This window comes from Paroedura picta, chromosome 11 (genome assembly GCF_049243985.1).
Source record: "Paroedura picta isolate Pp20150507F chromosome 11, Ppicta_v3.0, whole genome shotgun sequence".
NCBI lineage: Eukaryota > Metazoa > Chordata > Lepidosauria > Squamata > Gekkonidae > Paroedura > Paroedura picta.
In genome coordinates, this window is record NC_135379.1 from 26,329,953 (window position 1) to 26,353,326 (window position 23,374).

Consider the following 23,374-nt stretch of genomic DNA (forward strand, 5'->3'; position numbering starts at 1 on the left):
TTCTTCTTTTAGTCTCTTTATCCGGGTCTTCAGATTACGCTCAGATTCAGCAAAGAGTGTTATAGCATCTGCATAGCGGAGATGATTGATGTTACGACCTCTAATTTTGACTCCGATCATAGATTCTTCCAGATTAAGCTTCCACATAATTACCTCTGCATAAAGGTTAAAAAGGAAGGGTGATAAGATACACCCTTGTCTCACTCCTTGGCTGACCTTGAACCAGTCATTGTCTCCATATATTGTCTGTACTGTGGCCTCCTGGTTGCTGTACAATGAACTGATGAGGTGGGTTAAGTGGGACGACACTCCTAGTTCATGTAAGGCATCCCATAGCTTCTTGTGATCAACACAGTCAAATGCTTTAGAATAATCAATAAAGCATAGATAGATGGCCTTTTGATATTCATGTGTTTTTTCAAGAATCCAGCACAAATTTGTAATGTGGTCTCGGGTGCTGCAACCATGTTGAAAACCAGCCTGGACATCTGGTAGCTGAGCATCAATGGTTGATTTGAGACGGTTCTGGATGATCAAGGCAGAAGGCTAATTGAACTAACAGATCACAAAGCTACTATTAATCATGGCAGAAGTATAACATTCTGATGAAAGTGTACCATTAGGTTATTTATTGTTTCATTGTAACGCTGCATTTGTAATATCAGTGAGGCAGTATGATATAGTGCCACCATCGAGTGACCCTTATGGCAAATTTAGGCAGACTTGCTTGCAGTCAACAGATAACGGTGAATGTCTTCGAGCCAGAGGCTGACTGAGCAGGGTTGGAAATAGGCCTGGAAATTTTTTTTGATGTGATAATAGAAACAGAAAAATACCATTGTTGTATCAAACTCAAATTTCTGGTATTCAGCTAAAAACCACCAATGACTTTGTCTATAGATGCAGAATGGCATCTCTGTGATAAAATCCTTTCTATTGTAAAAATAGAATGACAAACCAGTTGTATTTTATTCCTGAAATACCTTTGATGACAAAATTACTTCCTTAGTGCTATTGAACCAATTATAGTACTAGTTGTGAGCTGTTGGAATCCAGCAACCTGTCAATGTGTATTCTCAGTAGTGCTCTGCAGAAAAGTGGTAAGCTAGGTGACTACATGCAACAATAGCTCAGCCAGCTTCTGTCCTTTGAAAGATGGGGAAGCCCACTCCCTTCCCCATCTCCATTCCTAAAACACTTATAGACTTCATTTTAACATTGGCTCCATGGGGCTCAACCTCTGCCCTTACAAAGGACACTCAGACCGCTGGAAAAATATCAGTGATCACCAGGCACCAGTTAAATAAACACTGCTCTAAAAACAAAGCACACAAGCTGCACAGATCCAAAAGGCCAGGAGCACAGTCATATGGCAGTGGGGCTAATCCCTGCTTCCATATGATGTTGCCACTGGGATGGGCCTCTCCCAGACCTCACGTGTATTACGGCACCGTTGGCCCAGGTTAAGGGAACATGGATATTTTCTGTGTTCCCTTAGATGCCCTGGGGATAAACAGGGCCTTTCCAGCGGCAGCCCTGCGTGGATGGAGGAAGACCCGGGGTTTCCACGCCCAGCTCCACCTCCTCCTATGGTGGCCTGGAGGGGCCCAGAAATTCCCATTCAGCTCTGCTGATTTGCAGTACCATGGGGGCCAATTGGGGCGTTTTTTGCAGGAAGGTAGGATTGCGTGAGAACCTTCCCACAAAATATAATCTCTACGCCGCCCCCCCCCCCAATGTGGCAGAACCTGTCTGAGTCCCCTGTGGTAATACATTTCAGTTGCAGACTGGTTCCACCACCTACATGTGTTCCCCACAGGGACATAAAACACAGTGGACCAGATCCATTGCTGAAATGTGTCCCCTGTGGTGACACAGAAACCAAAGGAGCATGATACTCCACCGCAGCACACCAGCAGCAACCACCGCCATGCGGAATCATCTTGAGTTGCACTTCTAGAATCTGTACTTTAAAGGGTTGGGATCCCAAGGGCCCAGTGTGCAAACAGATCTTTTCCAGTTCTCTCGCCCTGTACCAGTCTTCTAGGTTTCTTAAAAATCTGCCTCAAACAATCAGGGAAAGTTTTGGGATAGCATTCCATGAAATGCAGGGATCTAAGATTCATTATAACATATTTGCAATTACTTTGTATTTCTTGGTTGAATAGTGAAATTACTTTGCTTAGTTGTGAATACTTAGTATTGAATAGGAAGCCATTTATATATCTATAATAAAGTCTCGCCTCTTTTTCAGTTCCAGAACAGTTTTAATGGCGGAAGCCTGAATGATGCATATTCACCACAGTTAGATGTCGTCAGCACCCAGCCTGTCACACAACTTCAACCTATTCATCATCCAACAGAAACCAGACCTTTCTCGGATTTGGCATCCAGTAGTTTTATGTAATTCAAGAGCAAATTCCTGCAGAGAATTAGATCATGAGCGGATTATTAAAAACCCAGAATGGAGTTTGGCTGCACTTATATGCATGCGTAAATATAAGATTTTTGTCATCCAAAACGTAATATTAAGAAGGGTGGAAGTTGGGAGTTGCAATCGAGGCCTAAAGTGTGCATGGTAATCTTCAGAAATTGAAAATATGCACTAGTGCAATATGATGTACTGAACCCATTGTAGAACATAAGATAAGGCAAATGGTTTTATTGTTTTGAAGAAAAAATAGACAGTTGACAAACTTATTTGGAGTGGCATAAGAAAAGACACTTCTTGGATTTATAAAGGCTTTTGAATTAAAACCAGTGTTCTAAACAGAAGAATGAATAAAGCACTGAATTTTATTGCATACTATTTCTTTTTGTTAGTTGCTTGCTTCTCTTTTCACATTACATTTCAAGTTCTAGCACTTTAATAGAAAGTTTAGTACAAGCAATTTAATATGCAATTTTTGGTTTTGTACAATCAAATCCATTCCTCATTTATGGTTAGCCTTAAGTGCCTCACAACTTAGCTACCTTATTTCTGAGAGGAGCACGTACAGGGGGAAATCACTAAACATAATCATTTATACTTTGTGACAGTTCAATAGCTACTTTGATTTGGCTTTTAAAAGCAATGTATTTATTCTGAGTCAGTATTCACTTATCTTGAATTTCAGATCATTCTCTATGTGGTGAGTTTTTATATGGTTAAAGTCTGAATTTTTTTTAATGTTTCTTTTCTGCATTTTTCAGGTACAACAGGGTAAAAACAAATATCTTCTAGGAGAAAATTTCCTCAGGATTAGCTCTGAATTGAATAATGAACAAAACATGTGCCTTATCTTGTGTTACAGTACTTATTAAATGGTCTTTAAAAAAACTGCAAGGCCACTCTATGCAAATACTTCCATTAAAATGGGTATTGACAGTTTAATCTTTAAAAACCTAATAGAAAGCAGTGTCTTTACTTTTGTACAGATTTCTACACCCAGGGTCATATTTTGATCGGCTGCTACTTTTCAGCTGTTGAGATGGGAAAATAAGGTCTGTTGGTATTAAATATCCCTGACAATTGCACTCTTAAGGAAAAAGCTATCTTTAATGTATGTGAATTCACTTTAATGATCTTTGTTCAAAAGATTAATCTGAAAAATTATTTTAGTTCAAATTTAGAAAAATAATCCTTGAAATAAAAGGATATTTAAACTTTGGGGGGAAATGGAAAATAGTGTTTGGAATTATATCTGAGGAATTTTAGAACTGTAGACACCAATGTTTGGTGCTTCTTAGGAGTTTAAACAGGAGGATGGAAATGTGTATATGTTCATATAATTGCATACTCTTACAAGCTGTATGGTTCATATGTAATAAGCACTATAAATGTCTTTGTAAAATAATCTATACCAATTAATTTTGAAGTGTTATATTATGTAAAATGTTTATTGCATACCTATATATAATGTAAATGACAGTGTAGATTCTTTAAAAAGAAGAGAAACAAAAATAAATATGCCTTTTAGGATGGCAATCACATTTTTCACGAAAGAGCAACTTAACAACTCAAGATTTTTAAAACTTAACCAAACAAACAAAGCAAAGAACATGGATATATAGTAGTGGGGAAACTATTTGTTGGTCAGTTAATTTAAATTGTTGGGGAGCTTGTGATACTAAGATTTCAGGCTTGGTTTCCTCCTGCTTTTTTCTCCATATGTGTTAAAGCGCAATTAAATTTTGTTTCTTCTAGTTTATAATTTGCACTTCTCAAAAAGGTGATAGAACACTTCATAGAATTTCAAATTTAGGATTCTATCACAACTTTAAAAAGTGTTAAAGAATATACCTTCAATTAAATGATATTTTAAGTAACAGATGTAAAGAAGTGTAGGATTGGGCCATTAGTCTCAAAGTTTTTGAACTTTGGCTGTCACTAAATGTAATAGATTAGAAGTAACTTGATTCTTCCTGAATTTTTAATGTACTCATGTTTTTAAACAGTTTCTGTAGTATTTTTGTCTGTTTTTTACAAGAATAATGTTAACAATCAGTTATAGAAATACTGTAAAACTTAAAGGCTCAAAGGGATGATGTACATTTTCAGAAAAAAATACAGAAAAATCCAACAAATCAAGTCTTGTGTATATATCATGTTGTTTCTGCTAAACCAAATATCCTATCACTAAGTGCCAAGAGTGCAGTGCAAACTGGTGTGCTGCCTTATTGTAAACTAGTTTTTTTATATACATAATATCAGCTTGTTTTCTGAACTAGCTGCATTTACATGCTGTAAACTGGTATATTGGTAGTTCACTGTTCATCTAAACCAAGGTATTCTCAGAATGAATACATTTATTATCCTGCCCCACACAACTTTTTCCCCCATTCCAAGCAAATCAGCATTTAGATTCAATAAATATTACCACCTATTTTTGTAAATTCTCTCTTAGCTTCCCCTTCCCCTTCCCTTTCTGTTCCACTTGTCATCGGTGTTATATCATGCAATTAATTTCTTATGTTAGGCTATAATTTTATAGTGCTTTTAATGGCTTTCAATAAAACTTGTAAAGCATAATATATGGTAATAAAATATCACCTGAATATAGCTGACATGTAGTTCTTTCACAGTTCACTATATTTTATGATTAGAACAAAATATAGTCTCTTACTACTGTAGTTGGTGGTTTCAAAAATACCTTACTGAAGACCCTGGGAACTGATAGCACTGTTTCTTCCACAAGATCTACCTGTGCTACAATTCTGCCTCCCAAATCATTCTCCAGAGATTACATTCTGTCTGCAATGAAGATAAGAATTGGTGTTTCATCTTCTGTCTTCTTGTGCAGCCCCACATTAGGACTGCACTTGCATTGACCAGCCATGGAAATTTCTGGCTTGAAAACTCCCAAGTCTTCCTGTTTCCTCTGTGGCGGGAAGCACCCTTTCAGACTTCCTGCCTCGCATGGGAGTAGAAGGGCTGACTAATTTCTCCAGTTAAACAAGTTAGGTATTTTTTTTAAAGAACATTAAAGTTTAAAGTCCAACTGCGGGCAGTTGTGCCCGCCATTTTGAGCCACGGCAGCACCTAGAACAACTGTTTTCTAGCACCAAACTCACAGCTGCATGAGATGAGGAGAAAGCCACTCAGAGAACTTTTCCTCAGATGATGAGTCCCCTGGCCTCTCTCCTCCCTGGTAAGATCGATGTGGGCGTGGCTGACAGCAGGCCGTTCTGGGCTGTCAATCCCTCTGGGGCTGGGAGTGGCAACAAGCGTGCAGAGCACATGCAGCCCACTAAACAGTTGCAGGCAGAGAGCCTGGCTTCTCTACAAGCACAATGCGTCATAGCACCATGGCAGTGGTGCTACGCTGGCTTCTGCATCAGAGATAAGTGAGACCCCCCCATCACCTAAGTGATATGGAGGCAGAGCACTCCAAAGGGCAGATGGGCAGCCTTCCCCCTAATTTTTTCAGGCATTTATTCAAAATGCTTGTCTCCTCCCTCCCCCCCCAGAAAACAACAACTTTGATTATTTTCTTTTGGGATGCAAAGATTATATTCTGGAAACACGGGGGAAAAACAGAAGAAGACATTTCTTTGCAGGGTTGTTCAGACAACTACCAAATTAACTCAAGCTACATCCAACACTGCGAAAACTGAAAGTAAACAGTGAGTACAGAAAGAGCCTTAGGAAGTAGCACTGAAGAAGAGTTGGTTCTTATAAGCCCAAGGTCACTCAGCTGTTTGCATGTAGAAGAGTGCGGAATCAACCCCAGCTCCCCAGATTAGAAGTTCGTGCTCCTAACCACTACACCCAGCTGGCTCTCTACACCCAGCTGGCTCTTATTCAAACTTATCAAGCCAAACATGTCTCTCCTGTGGAAAGACTGTTATTCCCCCTTACCTGGCATACACAAGAAATATGACTTGTTTTTCATATATTGAATCATAGGGTTGTTTGTAAAAAAAATCCTGTAACAAAATTTAATCAACCACTTTTTGTTTTATATATGTTGGTTTAAAATCATGGAAGTTAATATATTTTCAAATCATTTTGCTGTGTAACTTTGCATTCCAGCATTCTTCATTACTGTCCCTCAGTTACTCTCAAAATAGCCTTGCACATGTTGCATTTAGTCATCGGAAACATTCTTCGGTTACAAATACATATGTGTAATTTGTGACTGAACAGAGGATAGTCGGATGCATCAGAACTGAAACGAGTGGCAGGGTTAGTGTATGTGAGCTATTGTTGAAAGTGATCTGCACACATGAGGCCTTGATGCACCATCAATTAAGCAGCGTTCAACTTTATGTGCCATGAAATTAACTCAGGGATCATACATGTTACAGAATATTGTTTTGCACAAAACAGAAAAATAACTTCACCTTTTTTAAATATAGCAAACTGAAAACAAGAAAGGGAAATCCATAAACAGTTAAATGCCAAGAACTGCTGAGCCTTTTGGAAAGTGTTGTGCATGTATTTTGTGTATCATGCACCCCAAACATTCATAAAAGGGCATCACTGGGAAGTCCTTGTCAATCAGGAGTAGTCAAGCTGCAGGCCTCCAGATGGCCATGGACTACAATTCCCATAAGCCCCTGCCAGCATTTGCTGGCAGGGGCTCATGGGAACTGTAGTCCATGGACATCTGGAGGGCTGCAGTTAGACTACCCCCTGATATGGTATCACTTCCATTTTGGTATCACAGGGATAAACTAGTCATCACTCTTCTCTCTGTCTTAGAGGCTCAGTGCCTGCTGCTTCATCATACTCATAGCTAAAGGCTCTCAGATCACTAAATAAGTTGTGCTATGTAATTAGCGCTGTGTGCGATTAAACTGGTTCAATCATATGATTTCAGAGCATTTGCTAGTGGACTGTACTTTCAGTCTGAAGCCTAGCAAGTTGATTTTTAAGTGTCTTTTAACTGGTTGTTGCCCTGAGGGCACCAATTGGGTGGAAAGATTTTAAACACAATAAATATCACAGTCATTGGCCAGTCCCCCCACTCTGCTTGCTCACTTCAAGGAGTGAGATCTGCCCTGATATTTAGAACGTACCAGATGCTGGGTCATTCTGGATGGTGATTCTTCCCCTGCAATTTAAGGAAAGCACTATCTGAAAATCTTTTTTTAAAAAAATTAGGGTTCAATATTTTCACTGCTTTATTTAGTTAAAATATATTTTTTAATAAAAAATGTTATTTAAAATTTAAACATACATACCAAAATCTGGATGCAGAATACAACTAATAGTAAATGTTACCCATGAAAATATTCTGTCTAATGTCTGCCTCCTTTTATAGGCACTTAAAAAAAAACTGTGAAAGTTATTTTAAGAAATGAGTTTTGGGTGGATGGAGTTCTTTCCCTCTGGATTTCTGCCTCTTCATCTTTGCTTTCACTACTTTAGTTCCTAACCCCAGAGGCCCTACCACAGTGCATTAGTCAGCCTCTTGGGGGGTGGGGGGGAATGGCGAAGTTCTCAAAAGGTGGCAGGTGAGTTCCAAATTGATCTACCTGGATATATTTGTTAGGAAACTACTTACTTTCTTCTTCGTTGTATGTAAAAGCAAAAATAGAAAAATATAGCTCATGCTATGTGAAGTCTTTCACCAAACACTTTTGCCAATCCCTAGGGAAAAGCTGTTTGTAGCACTTGTTTCATCCCCAACATACCAGTTAAAGTCATTGAGTCTGAGGACATTTGGTGTTAATGTAAAAGGTCAAACAAAAATAAATATATGAATTTTTGAAAAACCATCACCTGATGCAATGGTTCTAGCTATCACACATTGTTTAGACTGGTAGTGAATAGCGAGTAGTGGATAATTTAGTTGCAGGACCCACATTTGTGTATATCAGCACCAACTAAGAAGTGAAAATATAACTAAGAAAAAGAATGCTTTGGAGATTCTGTACCATAACATCTTGACTAGCTCCCCAAATTTCTACTCCAAGACATTCAAAATACTATTTTCAGTAATGTTACCTGTTCCATGCTCAAGACGAGCAAGACATCCATTTTGTCTGCACAACAGCCTTGTGAGGTTAGGCTAAGAGAGAAAGTGTTTCAAGCTTAACATCACCAAGCTTGTTTCCATGGCAGACTGGGGATTTGAACCTGAGCTGTTACCCAAATTTATTTATTTTTATTTTGCTTTTTTCTTAGATTTCTAGCACACCACTCTCCAGGGACTCAAGGCAGGGTACAATATAACTTCCCCAAAACATGATCAAACCCCCATCCCATAACAGTACTACAGAGCATAAGTTAAAAAGAAGATAAAACAAAATTGGTGGTGTAGTCCCTCCCTGAATCCCCACAGCTGTTCACCCCCCAGGGTGGGGTATGCTAGATGGTACCGCAGAGGATGAGGAAAGTCCACCGTTGTTCCTGGCTCTGACCTCAATGAAAGACCTGATGGAAGAGCTCCATTTTGCAGGCCCTGTGGAACTCTGACAGGGTTCTCAGCACTCCTGGGAGCTCATTCCACCAGGTCGGAGCCAGGTCCAAAAAGGCCCTGGCCCGGGTAAAGGCCAGGTGTGCTTCTTTAGGGACAGGGACCTCTAGTAGATTAGCACCGGCAGAGCGGAGAGCCCTGCGAGAGGAATAAGGAGACAAGCAGTCCCTCAGAAAGGTAGGCCCCAAGTCACAGATGGCCTTAAAGGTCAACACCAAAACCTTGAACCTGCTCCGTGCCTGGACTGGCAACCAATGCAACTGCCTTAGCACAGGCTGGAAATGGCCCCTCTAAGATGTACCAGTAAGGACCCTAGTAGCTGCATTCTGCATCAACTGGAGTTTCCGGGTCAGGGACAAGGGTAGGCCTGTGTAGAGCGTGTTACAGGAATCCAGCCTGGAGGTGACCATTGCATGGATCACTGTGGCTAGACAGGCCAGAGGAAGATAGGGTGCTAGTAGCCTCACTTGGTGAAGGTGGTAAAACACCGTGTGGGCTGCTCTTGTGACTTGGGCCTCCATAGAAAGGAAGTATCCAGAATCATCCCGAGATTCTTGCCTGAGGATGAGATGTTAAGTTGCGCCCTGGTCAGGGTAGGTAGGTGCGCTTCCTAGTCTTCCACCTTTCTGCCCAACCACAGGACCTCTGTCTTGGAGGTGTTGTGTTTCAGGTGACTTTGCTCCAACCATCCAGCAACAGCTTCCAAATATCTGGCAAATTTATCCGGGGGTGGGAGCCCGGGTGGTCATCCATAAGGAGATAGAGCTGGGTGTCATTCACATATTGACCAGCTGTGCCAGAGGGTGCATAAAAATGCAGGGGAGAGTACTGCCCCCTGTGGGACTCCATAAGGGCATGATAATTCCTCCCCTCTGTGTCTGGTTCCAGAGAAGGGAGCATAGCCATTGAAGGGCTGTCCCCCAAATCCTGGCCCCAGCGAGGTGGTGGGCCAACAACTTGTGGTCAACCCTGTCAAACACAGCCAACTCAATTGTAGATATACCTTGACCAAAGAAGTGCCCTCTCTCTAAGGCAGGGGTAGTCAAACTGCGGCCCTCCAGATGTCCATGGACCACAATTCCCAGAAGCCCCTGCCAGCGAATACTGGCAGGGGCTTCTGGGAATTGTGGTCCATGGACATCTGGAGGGCCGCAGTTTGACTACCCCTGCTCTAAGGGGTTAGAAGCTTATTTACACCTGCATTTAGGGCAAATATTATTGGGGCCATATTGCCTGATGTATATCAAGATCCAGAAACTTATCTAATGTCTCATAAGAGTATGTGAAAGGCACGGGGAGAGAAGTTGGGAGAAAGATAGACTAGCCTGTCCTGTGAGCATAGTCTGGTTAAAGCCGGTCAGGGGAAGGAGAAAGTGGCACAAAAAGATCGAATTTGGAGGGGAGGGGGCATTATGAAGGAAATAAATATATCCACATGGAAGATTGATTTGTTGATGTACCCTCCCTAATCAATGGACATATCCTATTCGTGTCTATAGAATGCTGAAAATAATGAACTGAGAGACTGTTATTACCTTTGCCTGGGGGGTGAGGGTGAGCTGGCTTGCATTTATCTTTTCCCGAGCATGGTAATGGAGCATTGCATCCTCTCTTTGAAGAAGCATGATTTGGTGTGCGTCGTTTCTTTGCTTCCCCCCAGATCAGAGAAATTCGTTCCAATCTACTATTCCAAACTATGGCAGAGGCCAAATTAAGACATAAAAAGGAGGCACAGCCCATCTAGGGGATTGGTGAAGAGACCCCAGCTATGTACTTAAGTGCTGCCTTGAGAGCCTGCTCCTGGGGTAAGAAAGATCTCTCGGATCCTGGTCCAGCAATTTAACCAACGGCTGTAGCACATTGGCTGTCAACATTAAAACAGTAGACTGCCCAGTAGGTAAGCATGGTTGCGCTGATTTCAAAACTTTGCTGTAGGTCAACGAAACAACATTATTGAAATTTACCTCATTTTTCCATGATGAGGGAATATAATAATCTAGAACAAAGGAAACATTTGTTTGTTATTTATTCTGAAAGAAGGGTGAACTGAGAAGATGTTAGAAATTGCAGAGCTAACTGCAGCTCTGCTGTCCAACATGACATGCACACATTTTACGAACTGTGCCTTTTATGGCCTGTGATTTTCTATTTCTTTGTCAAACAGTTGCATAAGCAGAATTTTTATTCTTGAATTGGCCAACTCAAGGATTCTATCCAGGCATATGACAGTCATTTCCATAGCTACCAACACTACAAAGAGGACAAATACTGGAAATGTTTTAAAAGGCTAAAGTCTACACTGTAGGATACATTGTTTAAACACTCTGGCATGCTTGGTGGGAGGGTTGGATTCTATGACAATTAGTCTGCAGGATGTTTGTGCCCCTGTGCTGCCCATTATGATTCAGCACCAAACCACGGCATAACAGGCTAATGGATGCAGGCTAATAAACTGAAGCTTAATCCCAACAAAATCTGATACCCATCTCCAAGTATTTAAAAGGGTGCCATATAGACGATGGAGCAGAATTGTTCTCTCTTGTCCCGGAGGGATGGAGCAGAACCAATGTGGTGAAAGAAGTTCCTGACAGTCATAGCGGTTTCTCAGTGGAACAGGCTTCCTCGGGAGGTGGTGGGTTCTCCATCTTTGGAAATTTTTAAACAGAGGCTGGATAGCCATCTGATAGAGGCTGATTCTGTGAAGATTCGGGGGGGGGGGTGGCAGGTTACAGTGGATGAGCGATAGCTTTGGGAGTGTCCTGCCAAGTGCAGGGGATTGGACTAGATTACCCAGGAGGTCCCTTCCAACTGTATGATTCTGTGATTCTTTGAAACAGAAGTGCTACACTGTTCTGCCTCCATTCTGAAGAAATTATCAGTGACTCACCAAAGCTATCAGTGACTCACTAATTTTATTAGTCTTTAGGGTGCTATTGGACAATTGTTCTTTTCTATTGCTACAGACAGACTAATATGGCTACCCATCTTGATCTGTCCCTCTTCTGTTGCCATCTTTCTCACTGGGACTAGTAACAGTGTAATAATAGCAGAGAAGTTACATTTCTTAGCCACCATCACTGCCACTTTGTAAGCCTTATAGTGAGCTCTGTAACATGAACGGTCAGATTCAGTACGAGCTCTCTTCCAGCACTGTTCTAGATGTCTCCTGGCACTTTCCAGATCACCCAGCTCCGTGATAAACCATTGTATTTGATTTAATACCAAGGGCAAGGGAGGTCATCAAGAAGTGAGCTTGTTGATAACTTCAAGGAGTTTCAGAGCCCATGTTTCTACTTCAAGCTCAACAGAGCACATGTCTGGAATCCTAATATGCTCTAGAGCAGGCCTTTTCAACCAGGGTTTTGTGGGTGGAAGTTAATTAACTTTTATATAGTTTTTAAATTTTTAAAATGCTTTGAAGGCTGAAATGATCATACATGGTCATGTCAAACTGCTCCCTCCCCCCAAAAATAACCAATAATGGGCCTGGATGGGTTGGGAAGGGTAGGGCCCAGGTGGGTGTGTACACTGCTATGTTTCCCAACCATATGCTGCACCATCACACCCCTTCTGGGGTTTGTTGGAGCCTGAAGACTATTTCAGGGGTTTCTCAATGGTAAAAAAGTTGAGAAAGGCTGCCCTGGAGCCAGTTTGGTGTAGTGGTTAGGAGTGCGGACTTCTAATCTGTCGAGCTGAGTTTGATTCCCCACTCCCCCACATGCAACCAGCTGGATGACCTTGGACTTGCCACAGCACTGATAAAATCGTTTTGACCAAGCAGTAATATCAGGGCTTTACAGTGATACAGAAACCAGTGAGAATCAGTAGTTTAAACTCAGCACATTTGGCCCAAGTAAATATCCATCCCATACCTCTGATAAAATGCAATTTTTTCCCAAACATTAAGACCAATTCCGCACAGAGGCTTAAAAAGTGCGCTGTTTCCCGCTAGCAAATGCGTGATTGTAAACCATGCTTTTGCAGGCTTCCTGACGGGAGGCCCCTCCCGTTAGCCCGTCATCTCATCACGGCTTTTCCCTTCCTGACGAGGTGGCCGAGAATCCTGAACAGAGAACAAGAGAACTTTATTCCCCGCTCCTCGGGTTGTCAATCAATGGAAGCAACCAGCAGTGGCTAAGGAGACTTAAACATCCCCCCCTCCAAGTCCAGATATTGATTTTAAAAAAACAACCACATTGCTACTGGAACATGCAACAACAATAAAACATTCTTCCTTGATTTCTGTTTGGGATTATTTTTGGGTCTGGATTCCTTTTTGGTTACCTGGCTTCCATCTAGTGAAACTCTCTGATTGGTAGAGTGTGACTCCATGCCCTGACCACTGTCCAAGTGACCTCAAGCTACCTTCTTCACAACACACCTTTCCACCATTTCCCTTTGTTGTTGGAGAGTGTTCATTTAGGATGGCTATGGAAATGGAGAGAGTCTCACGGGAGTGCCAATGGCTGCAGGGGGATTGGGTATGGGACCTGGTCCTCTCCTGGCTGTGACACCAGATTAGGTCTTTATTAGCTGCAGGAGGGCACAGTTTTATCCTTAAGGTATCTGAAACCTTTAAAAATCTGTTTGTCTTGAGAAGCCAAACTGGAAGCCTGTATAACAGGAATTTAAGAATGTCATTGGATCTCTTCAAAACCAAAACAAGTTTAAACACCCTAAATAAAAGGAACCTTCTGCTAAATCTTGTAGTGTTCCATTGGAGGAAATTTTTTCTTTGTCAAAGGAAGACCAAGTGGAAGGGAGTCATTGAACCTCCCTTGTTTTGCAAACTTTGTGAATTTCCCAATCCTAAACTTGAGCTTTGAACTGGTAATTTGTTCTGTACCAATAACCTCATGTGGCAGAGAAGTGATTGTCAGAATATTGTTGAAATGAAAGCAAAAAGGAATGGAATTTATTTAGCACATTTTTATGCCACCTTCCTCCAAGGAGTTCAGGACAGCATGAACAGTTATCTCTGCCCCACTCCATTTTATCCTCACAGCAACCCTTGGGGAATCCTGTTCAAAATATGCTTGAACTTCAACTGACTGTTACAAAAACAGTTGCAGCTCTACTGTTATCAGGAGTTATTTTGAGAGAGGGTCAGAGACCATTGCTTGGATTTCTGAGCCTAAAGTGTGGTGAAATCAACTTTCTTTGGGCATAATGTAAAGCAGATGCTTGAGGTTGTTTTTTCCCCCCTCAAGGAATGAACACATTAAAATCCTCACTATAATACAACATCTATAGCACTGCTAAATTAATGCTCTTGCCTGCCAGATTTGTAGCTTTGATTCTCCTTGATTTTTAGCGCTTAGTGGGGTTTATTTCAGTGATTTTGCCCTTGGGGTAAAATGAATCAGCTTTTATCTGAGCTGATCATATTTTGGCTAAGCCTTATAGCTTTTCTTTTAATAAACATGTAACTCTAGACTACCATTACACACAGAGACAATACACACATAAAAATCAAATGAATTCTCCCAAACTGCTGCAGCCAAAACAGAGTCCGCAAAGCTCACAGTGGAATTTGTATTTAGGCTGAAGTAAATAGTGCCTCCTTTGTGTACTATTGTCATCTTTTCTCTGCCTGCTTCAGTCAAACTCTCTGGGGGGATTTATTCTTTTCATATAAATAGAGCATACATTAGTCACAGATACCAATGGAGCAAGTTCCCAGATCTTGCCATTCGTTACAGAATAAGGACTGCACATAATAGCTATTTGAATGAGGTATTTCAGCTTCAAATTGTAAATCAACTTTTAACCCCATCATTTTTATTTATTTTTTGTTGATAGATATTCAAACTTCCTGGGACAAGTTTCTGGGAATTTGGTTTTGTTGCATTTTTAATGCCTTTAATTTATAATATAATTGCATGGTGCAAAGCATTATACATTCTTACCTTGGTTGTCCTAAATAATGATCTCGAGAAAAAGGTCTAAGTCATTTCCGTGATATGGAAGAACTGACCTGAGATTTGTGACTTCAAATCTTCTCCATATTTATCAGTTCAAGTGCTTTAGCCACTGGGCCACAATTTCTAAAGTTGTTACTTAGTATAAGTATTATTCAGTATTATTCTCATACAATTTCACAAAGTTTTGTATTACAGGAGTGTCTTAAGACTAAGACGTTTAAGATTAGAGCACCACCAAACAAATTGAGAGGTGTCCTTTATTATCATACATGTTTACATATCTGTAATTCTGAAATATTGACCCCCCCCAGTGTGGATAATAAAATCCATGCAGTGGGGCTAGACAAAAAAAGAAAGAGCATTGTATATATGTAGGGGCAACAGCCAGGTATGCAGAAAAATGAGAGTCTCTTCCCCATTAACTGGAACAAAATGGGTCAGTCAACACCCATGGTTCTTGTCATCTGCACATGTATTTGGGATTTATCACTCATATACCTGTTCAGAAAAGAACACACACACAATGATTGGACAGGTATATTTCATACTACACATAGGGAATTGTATTTTCTAATGCCCCTCCATGTAATAAATAATATGCTAAAAAGACTATGTTAAAACTTTCTCCCTGCTAACATAGTTTAATAGTACTATAATTTATTACATCAGGGAGATGTTTGCATATGAAGCCTGACCCTGCCAATTCAAGCAGGTTCTGGCATGGTCCAGAATTCTCTCATCCTAGTCATAGAATAGTAGAGTTGGAAAGGACCTCCTTGGTCATCTAGTCCAACCCCCTGCACTATGCAGGACACTCACAACCACCTCATTCTGTGTAATGTGTAGACCGTACTTGTTCTACAAGTGCAAATACTTACAGACCATAATCCAATACAGTGCTGTACTGAGACCATACTATGGGGCTATATTTCATAAGTAGAGCATCTGCTTGGCATGCAAAAGTTTCCAGGTTCAATCCCTGGAATCTCCAGGTTAAAGGATCAAGTAGGAAATAACATGAAAGATCTCTACCTACAACCCCCAGAGAGATGCTGCCAGTCTGAATAGAAGAAGAAGAGTTGGTTTTATATGCTGCTTTTCTCTACCCGAAGGAGGTTCAAAGCGGCTTACAGTCGCCTTCCCTTTCCTCTCCCCACAACAGACACCCTGTGAGGTGGGTGAAGCTGAGAGAGCCCTGGTATTACTGCTCGGTCAGAACAGCCGTGGCGAGCCCAAGGTCACCCAGCTGGCTGCATGTGGGGGAGTGCAGATTCGAACCCAGCATGCCAGATTAGAAGTCCGCACTCCTAACCACTACGCCAAACTGGCTCTAATATTCTGGTGAACCAAAGGTCTGATTCAGTATAAGGCAGTTTTATGTGTTCAGGTATGTCATTAAAACATTCATTGATGTTTACCTCAAATGATAATACCTGCTATTACCCTTGACAATCAACTATACAAACTTGTTATGACATCAGCTCTACCAAGCCAGTCGCTTCCCAAGTGACCTCAGTCTTCAAAACCCACCCTACTCTGGCAGTGGATCACGATCCATTTGGAGCCCAGACATTGTAAACATAGTAGATTTCGTTTCTTTCTCTTTTCTTTTTCGAAGCGACCATTTTTAAAGAGACAATTCATGGCAATATTGCAGAGGCCTTGCATGCAGAGGAAGCCCTGCTGATGCACACTATACTTAGTTTCATTCTAGGGGCTGAAAATAATGGGTTCATTCAGCTGAGCAAACATGAAAGGAATCCATCTGCAGATTTCCTTGCAAACTTCGGGTAACCGCTAACTTTGACGGAATCCAACCAAAGCTATGGAGATGAAAGGACACATATCTCATTACTTAGCCTGCAAACGATCCATTTCTACTCAGCTATGAGAAATATTGCTTCCCAGTCCCAGTGCTGTTACAACTTGCTTGCTTACCCACAAGCCATGCCAGAAGTGTCAGCAGGACAGAAAGTCGTTTGATCATCATGTCAGTTTAACTGGTGCATTTTAAATTGCTGCCTTGAGAGTGACTCCCTTGCTCGTCATGAATAGCCCATTGTTCCCTATTAGATTTGCCCAGACTAAATGTTCCCAATCGCCAGAGGTTCCGTGATGTACAAGCGCAAGAAGGCTATGAACAAAAGGCAATTTAAATCCCCCGTTGAACTGGGTTCTACTTCAGTAGGTTGGCCAGCAGGCAGGGTGGTTGAGTGGCATCTGTCTGTCGGAATAAACAGCATGCCAGGGGGCAGCCTTCGTAACTTTTGTGACAACCTCCTGCTGCTTGGGTTTCAGTTCACTCTATAAAGCAGGGGGTGGAGTTCCTTCAGGGATGGGATCGAAAGGCGTCCAGACTTCACAAACTCTCCCTCTATTACACACTCAGATCAGTCACACTTCCCCTCCCTTTCTTGGTATGAAGACAAAATCTTGTCAAATATGCCAGGAGCAAAGAAGACAGTATTTTGCTGCCGTGATTAGAAAAAGAACGGCTCCACTGAGAAGAAGAGCTGGTTTTTATGCCCTGCTTTCCACTATTCAGACGAGTCCCAAAGTGACTTATAAACACCTTTCTCTCCCCACAACAGACACCCTGTTGAGCCAGCATGGTGTAGTGGTTAAGAGCAGCGGCTTCTAATCTGGCAAGCCAGGGTTGATTCCCTGCTCTTCTTTCACATGCAGCCAGCTGGGTAATCTTGGGCTAGTCACAGTCCTGTTAGAGCTGTTCTCACAGAGCCTTTTTTCTCAGTGCTTTCTCAGTCTCATCTACCTCACAGGGTACCTGTTGTGGGAAGGTAATCATAAGCCACTTGAGACTTCTTGGAGTAGTGAAAAGCAGGGCATAAAAACCAAGTCTTCTTCTTCTGTGAGGTAGGCAGGGCTGAGAGAGCTCTCAGAGAACAGCTCTATGAGAACAGTGATTAGCAGACTGACCTGGTTCTCCAGGTCAGAGTCCATCACTCTAACCACTATACCATACTGGCTCTCAAGTAAAGAGTGAAGTTCTTCCAGTTCACGTGAGATTCAGAAGAATCCACTAAAACGGCAGGACACATTGGCAGTGTCCTTTGATAAATATTTGCTGAAATCCATCACTTGTGACATGAAAACAGTGGGTTGGCTGTAATGTATTTTTAGAACAAATCCTTGTGCTAAGCAATGGCCTGGGCATAAGGATATTGCAAATGCCCACCAGATGGTCCGTATGGCCTGCTCTCACAGGACTGGATCACTTTTTTGGGAGAAGAGGGGCCTGATTTCATTCTTTTCTCTCTTCTGCAGGTGATAGCTACAAAGGAATTTCTTGATTTTTTCAGGGACCTCACCCAGTAGTGGCCATTGTCCATACAATCCAGATGCTAGGGGGCTTTGTAGAATGGCATGGCCACTTTTAACAGGTCCTGGGTCTAATCCAGCAAAAGGTATATTATAACTAAGCAGTCTTTGGTGCATATATTTATGATGCATGGGATTAACATTACACACTTCATTATCTTCAGAGAGGCATGAATACAGCCTTCTATTGTTTTAAAGTAGCAAGCATCTTTCCCTTTCCTCATTCTCCTACATTCTGGCCACTGCTTGGCTCTTTCCTAAGGCTCAGACTTCACCTTCATCAGGTTTTCAGAAAGCAATACTTGCCCTCCTGCCCAATTTAAATGATTTATTTTGGCCCCTATGACATCTCTCTCTGAAAGTCCAGAGATCTTTACGCTTGCTTCCACACACTCTGGCAGTATTAAGACACTTGTCCACATCATAGCATCGGTAAAGGGTCTGTGATCCATTGTGTTAAAAAAAGAAATTCTTATGAACTTCCTGCACATATTCTGTAGCCAATTTGGAAAGCCTTTAATACCTTTGAGGCTTTTATTTTCCAAAATAGTAAAACATTGAACAATAAGCATGATGAACTCAGCAAAATATTTTGGCAATCATTTTATTAGAGAAAGGAAAAGTACAAAAGTATCCAAACTGAACAAACATGTAATTCTTTTATCCTGCAGCTAGAAATCTTATAGTGCTATCTGAAGCACAGTTATACACTTCTAAGTCCATGATCTTCAATAGACTTAGAAAGATGTAATTCTGTTTAGGATTGCACCCACTGTGCTTCTAATATGTTAAAGTAATGTTTTACAATATAAACTGAGGTTATTGTTTTGCAAAGGCGGTAAATTGTGGTCTCAAGGGAAATAATCTACATAACTCTCATTTTATGCAGTACAATTACTCTGTTTTAAAAGTATTTGGGGAATATTGTAATTTTCACTGAATTGCACATTCCAATTAAATATCATGTGTCATACTGACCTTTTTTTTAAAGTTATTAAATAATCTTCAGATCTTGGTCAGAATAAACTCTTCCCTCATGGCTTCAGTTTCATGCCACAGAAAAGCAATGTTCATAGAATATCTTTTTGCAACCACAATTCAGGTTTTAAACATGTTTAAATGTATTAATAAATTATTACGGTTATGCTACAACTTTATTTCACCATGGAACATAAATTGACACAGGTGAATCACCTGTTCTGTCCAGAAGGTCTCCTATCCAAGCATAGACGAGGCACAAAGCTGCTTAATTCTGGCAAGAGTTCAAACACGTGGCTGCAGCCATAGCTGAAATTTAACCCTTACTTTATCTTGCTAAATTTTTAGAAAGCTCTTTTTTACAAAAGAAGGCATTCATTTTCTCTCAACATTCCATGGTTGTAGGGCATAGTGAGTCCTCATCAGACCATTTGGGAAGAGAATGAGTGGAATGATTCCCTATATACACACACACATACAGGAATGCAGAGGAAATATATATGTATTGTACACTTGAGGGATCCTGTCATTCTGTAGAAATCTCCAACTTGTCTGTGGGTAGCCAGTTTTGCTGTGATTGCTGCATGGCTCAGTCATATGACTCTTAATGACGATACAGTGAATCCCGTCTTTATATATAATTTGTAGAATTGTTTTTCTAAAAAAGTCACGTATCGGTGACTGGTCCCCAAAACGCAAGACAAAAAACTGCATAAGGAGAAGAACATTTCCAACCTTGTGCACCAAGTTTTTTATCAGTTGAAATGTGCATACCTGATTCTGTGTTTAGTAGTGAGAATATTGGCCCATATCCATTTCAGCTCATCCAAACAAAAGTTTCTGTCTCTGTAAGAAATGGTATGTGATTAAATTAAATGACAAAACAGCTAGATGCACAAGAAAACAAGGTTTTTCCAAGATCTTTCAAATTCTTTGCTTGATCACATCCCCCCTACAAGTAGTTGGGGGAGGTAACAGTATAATTATTATATTATTTTATCTCATCCTTGAATTATAGTACCTCTATTGGCATCCTTAAATTTTGGCAAGTATCCAGTAAAACAAAATGCCTAAATTAACACAAACATTTCAATTGGATCATGGGGCCACTTAGAACTCAGAACAGTATTAATGTTTGACATTGTGGGAAAGATAATGGAGCAGATATTAAAGGGAGCAGTCTGCAAACATCTGGTGGACAATTTGGTGATCCAAGGAAGTCAGCATGGATTTGTTTCCAACAGGTCCTGTCAGACCAACCTGGTTTCCTTTTTTGACCAACTAACAGGTTTGCTGGATCATGGAAATTCGGTTGATGTTGTTTACTTGGATTTTAGTAAAGCTTTTGACAAGGTTCCCCATGATGTTCTGATGGATAAATTGAAGGACTGCAATCTGGATTTTCAGATAGTTAGGTGGATAGGGAATTGGTTAGAGAACCGCACTCAAAGAGTTGTTGTCAATGGTGTTTCATCAGACTGGAGGGAGGTGAGTGGCGAGGTATGATTCCACATGTTATCTTCACAACATCCCTATAATGTACATAAGACTAGTTGCTGCCAGTAATTGATATTCAGTGGAGCACAGGCTCTGAATTTGAAGGGGGCAGCTGCAGAAAACTCTCCATGGATGACTTGGCACTTAGACATTGTATTTGAGAATACCTATAGTTCATAAGGAATCGAAGTACTGGAAGTATTCTTTTAAATACTATTTTGTATCTGGTAAGGTTGCCAGTCCCACAGCTAGAAGCCTCAGGAGTTTTGGGGACAGAGCCTAGTGAGAAAGGAACATCACAAAATGGTGTGACACTACTTCAGTGACACCACCCAGGACATCATAGAGCTGTCATTCCCCACTCTCACCCTATTCTTTTCCTGCTGTTTGGCAGATGGAGCATATGTGATTTAGAGCAGGGGTTATCAACCCCCGGCCTGCAGCCCGGTACCAGGCTGTAAAGGCCTCGGTACCAGGCCGCTGGCAGCCGTGCCTGCCTCTTCTCCCCCCCTGCAGCAAGAAGCTCACCAGGCTGCGAGCGAAGCTCACCAGGCAAAGCCGCCAAAGCGGCCGCTTTGCTTGTGGCCCGGCTACCTTCTTGCTGTGAGAGGGGGGGGAAGAGGCAGGCGCGGCCTCCGGTATGCCAGCAGATGCAAATGCGCATGCATGGAGCTTCCGTGCATGCGCGTTAACGCCACCTGCTGGCGAAAGTGCTCATGCGCGGCTACTCTGCGCATGTGTGTTTTCACCAGCAGGTGGCACTAACGAGCATGCACAGCGCCCGTGCCGCCAGCTCTCCCTCACCCCTGGAGGCACCCCTGGAGGCACCCCTGGAGGCAGGGGACCGCTGATTTAGAGCATACGGGGGGGGGGGATGTCTGCCACAGAAAGGCAAATAGCATGTCTAGTATCAAGCCCATTATTAGCACCCAGACAAAGTTTAGTTTATTGATGTATGTAACAAATAGTTTATTTAGCATGGAAAACCATAATAGAAGGCAACATGCTTACAGATTTGACGAAGAAAGGATAAAATTTAATATTGATCCCTAGCCTTTGAAATCAGAGAGCAGAACGTGGAAAAAGAGACAATAATGTGATAGAGCGACACATTTTGCCAACTGCCATGCTGTTAGTGCCCAGCACTGATTGCATAGATGAAGCGGGGGAGGGGCAGGGGGAGGTTGAAGAATCCCCACAACAAATGCAGCATGAACAAATGGCACTGTTCTGTATTCTTTAGCTCACCCCTCAGGCTTGAGATGACAGTCCCAGAAATATAGAAAGATTTCAGATAGGGGGTCTGTATAGCATTTCCTTCTCTGAAAGGGAAACAAAAGTCAGACCGAGGTCACAGTCAATGCTTGTTGAATCTTCCCTCCCCCCCCCCCCAAGACAAGGACAAGAAAAAGGTTGTAAAAATACAGAAGGCAAGGGAAGACATATCTAATCAGAAGACTGAAATGGATCTTGCCTCCGGTTTCAATAGAGATAATGCTACCAAGAAGGGTGTCCCACTGAGCCAGAGACTGGCCTTTGTAGTCCCAATATTTTCTGTCTTGTAAACAATCTATTAACTGAGATTTTGAAAAGATTAAATGGTGGAGGCTTTGGTCTTGCCTAGTTGGAATAACGCGGACAAGTCACTTAAGTAGTCTGATATTTTCCAGCAAAATGGAAATTATTGATTTCTCATCTTCTGAAAGTAGTTTGGAGCCCCAGGAGGGATACAAGATACAAAAAATAAAAAAGAAAAAAAGTTGGTTTGGGCTTTGATGTAAACTGTGTGAGTTGGAGTTGCTTAATGAAAGTGGCTGGAGGGTTATGAATCTAGAGAAGGATTGTGATGCAAAAGAAGGCCACCTCCAGCTGGGTCCTGGGGATCCCCTGGATGACAGCTTGTCTCCAGACCACAGGGAACAGTTCCCCAGGAGAAAACTGATGCTCTGGACTCTATGGCAGTGATCCCCAACCCCCGGTCTGGGGACCGGTACCAGTCCGTAGATCAGTCGGTACCAGACCGCGGCTCTGTCTAAGAAGTTAGGTGCTTCAGCCCACCAATGCTGACTCAACTTTGCATAAGTCCAGGTCACAAAGCTCCCCTTCTCCATTCCTGCTCTGACTAGGACTCCCTCATATCACGTCCAGGAACGCCTTATTCCCAGGCCACACAACTCCAGCCCACACAACTCCGCAGCAACGAGGTTCCCGCCTTCAGCGACCACGGCGAAAAGAAACAGAGGCCAGCTTGCTCCCCCGTCCTTCTTGTCTGTTTGCCCAATCAGAGGAGCCGTTCTGGCTGCCAGCTAAGCCCACCCCTCCGGTGCCATCCAATGACAGGTCCTCTAGTAGACTACCCCCCCCCCCGGGCCTCAGTAAAATTGTCAAGCGTTGACCAGTCCCCGGTGATAAAAAGGTTGGGGACCACTGCTCTATGGCACTATTCTCCATTGCGGTCCCTGTCTCCCCCAAACTCCGTTCTGAATCTACAGGAGTTTCCTCACCTGAATCAAGCACCCCTACCCATCCCCCACTCCCACCAGTGGCCAGGGGGGACCTGCCAACCTTAGTGATGTAAACACTAGCCATTATTCTTTGAGAATCAGCAGGGCTGACCAGTCGTGGTTTCTCAGAATCCAAGAAATTTAGAAAAAAGACTGGACTGTGCACGGACACCTCCCAAGTTTCTGCTAGAACCAGGACCGTCTGGGAGAAGAATGAAGGGGTAGA

The 23,374-nt window shown here is 42.0% G+C and overlaps 1 protein-coding gene across 1 annotated transcript in view; it reads left to right on the plus strand.

Annotated features, from left to right (window-relative positions):
• AHR (aryl hydrocarbon receptor) overlaps positions 1-5,041 on the plus strand; it is a 57,849-nt gene extending 52,808 nt beyond the window's left edge. The window contains exon 11 of the mRNA XM_077304263.1: positions 2,255-5,041. Coding sequence (XP_077160378.1) covers positions 2,255-2,407 — 153 coding nt within the window. The 3' untranslated portion in view covers positions 2,408-5,041. The remainder of the gene's footprint in view (positions 1-2,254) is intronic.
• Positions 5,042-23,374: the final 18,333 nt, after the last annotated feature.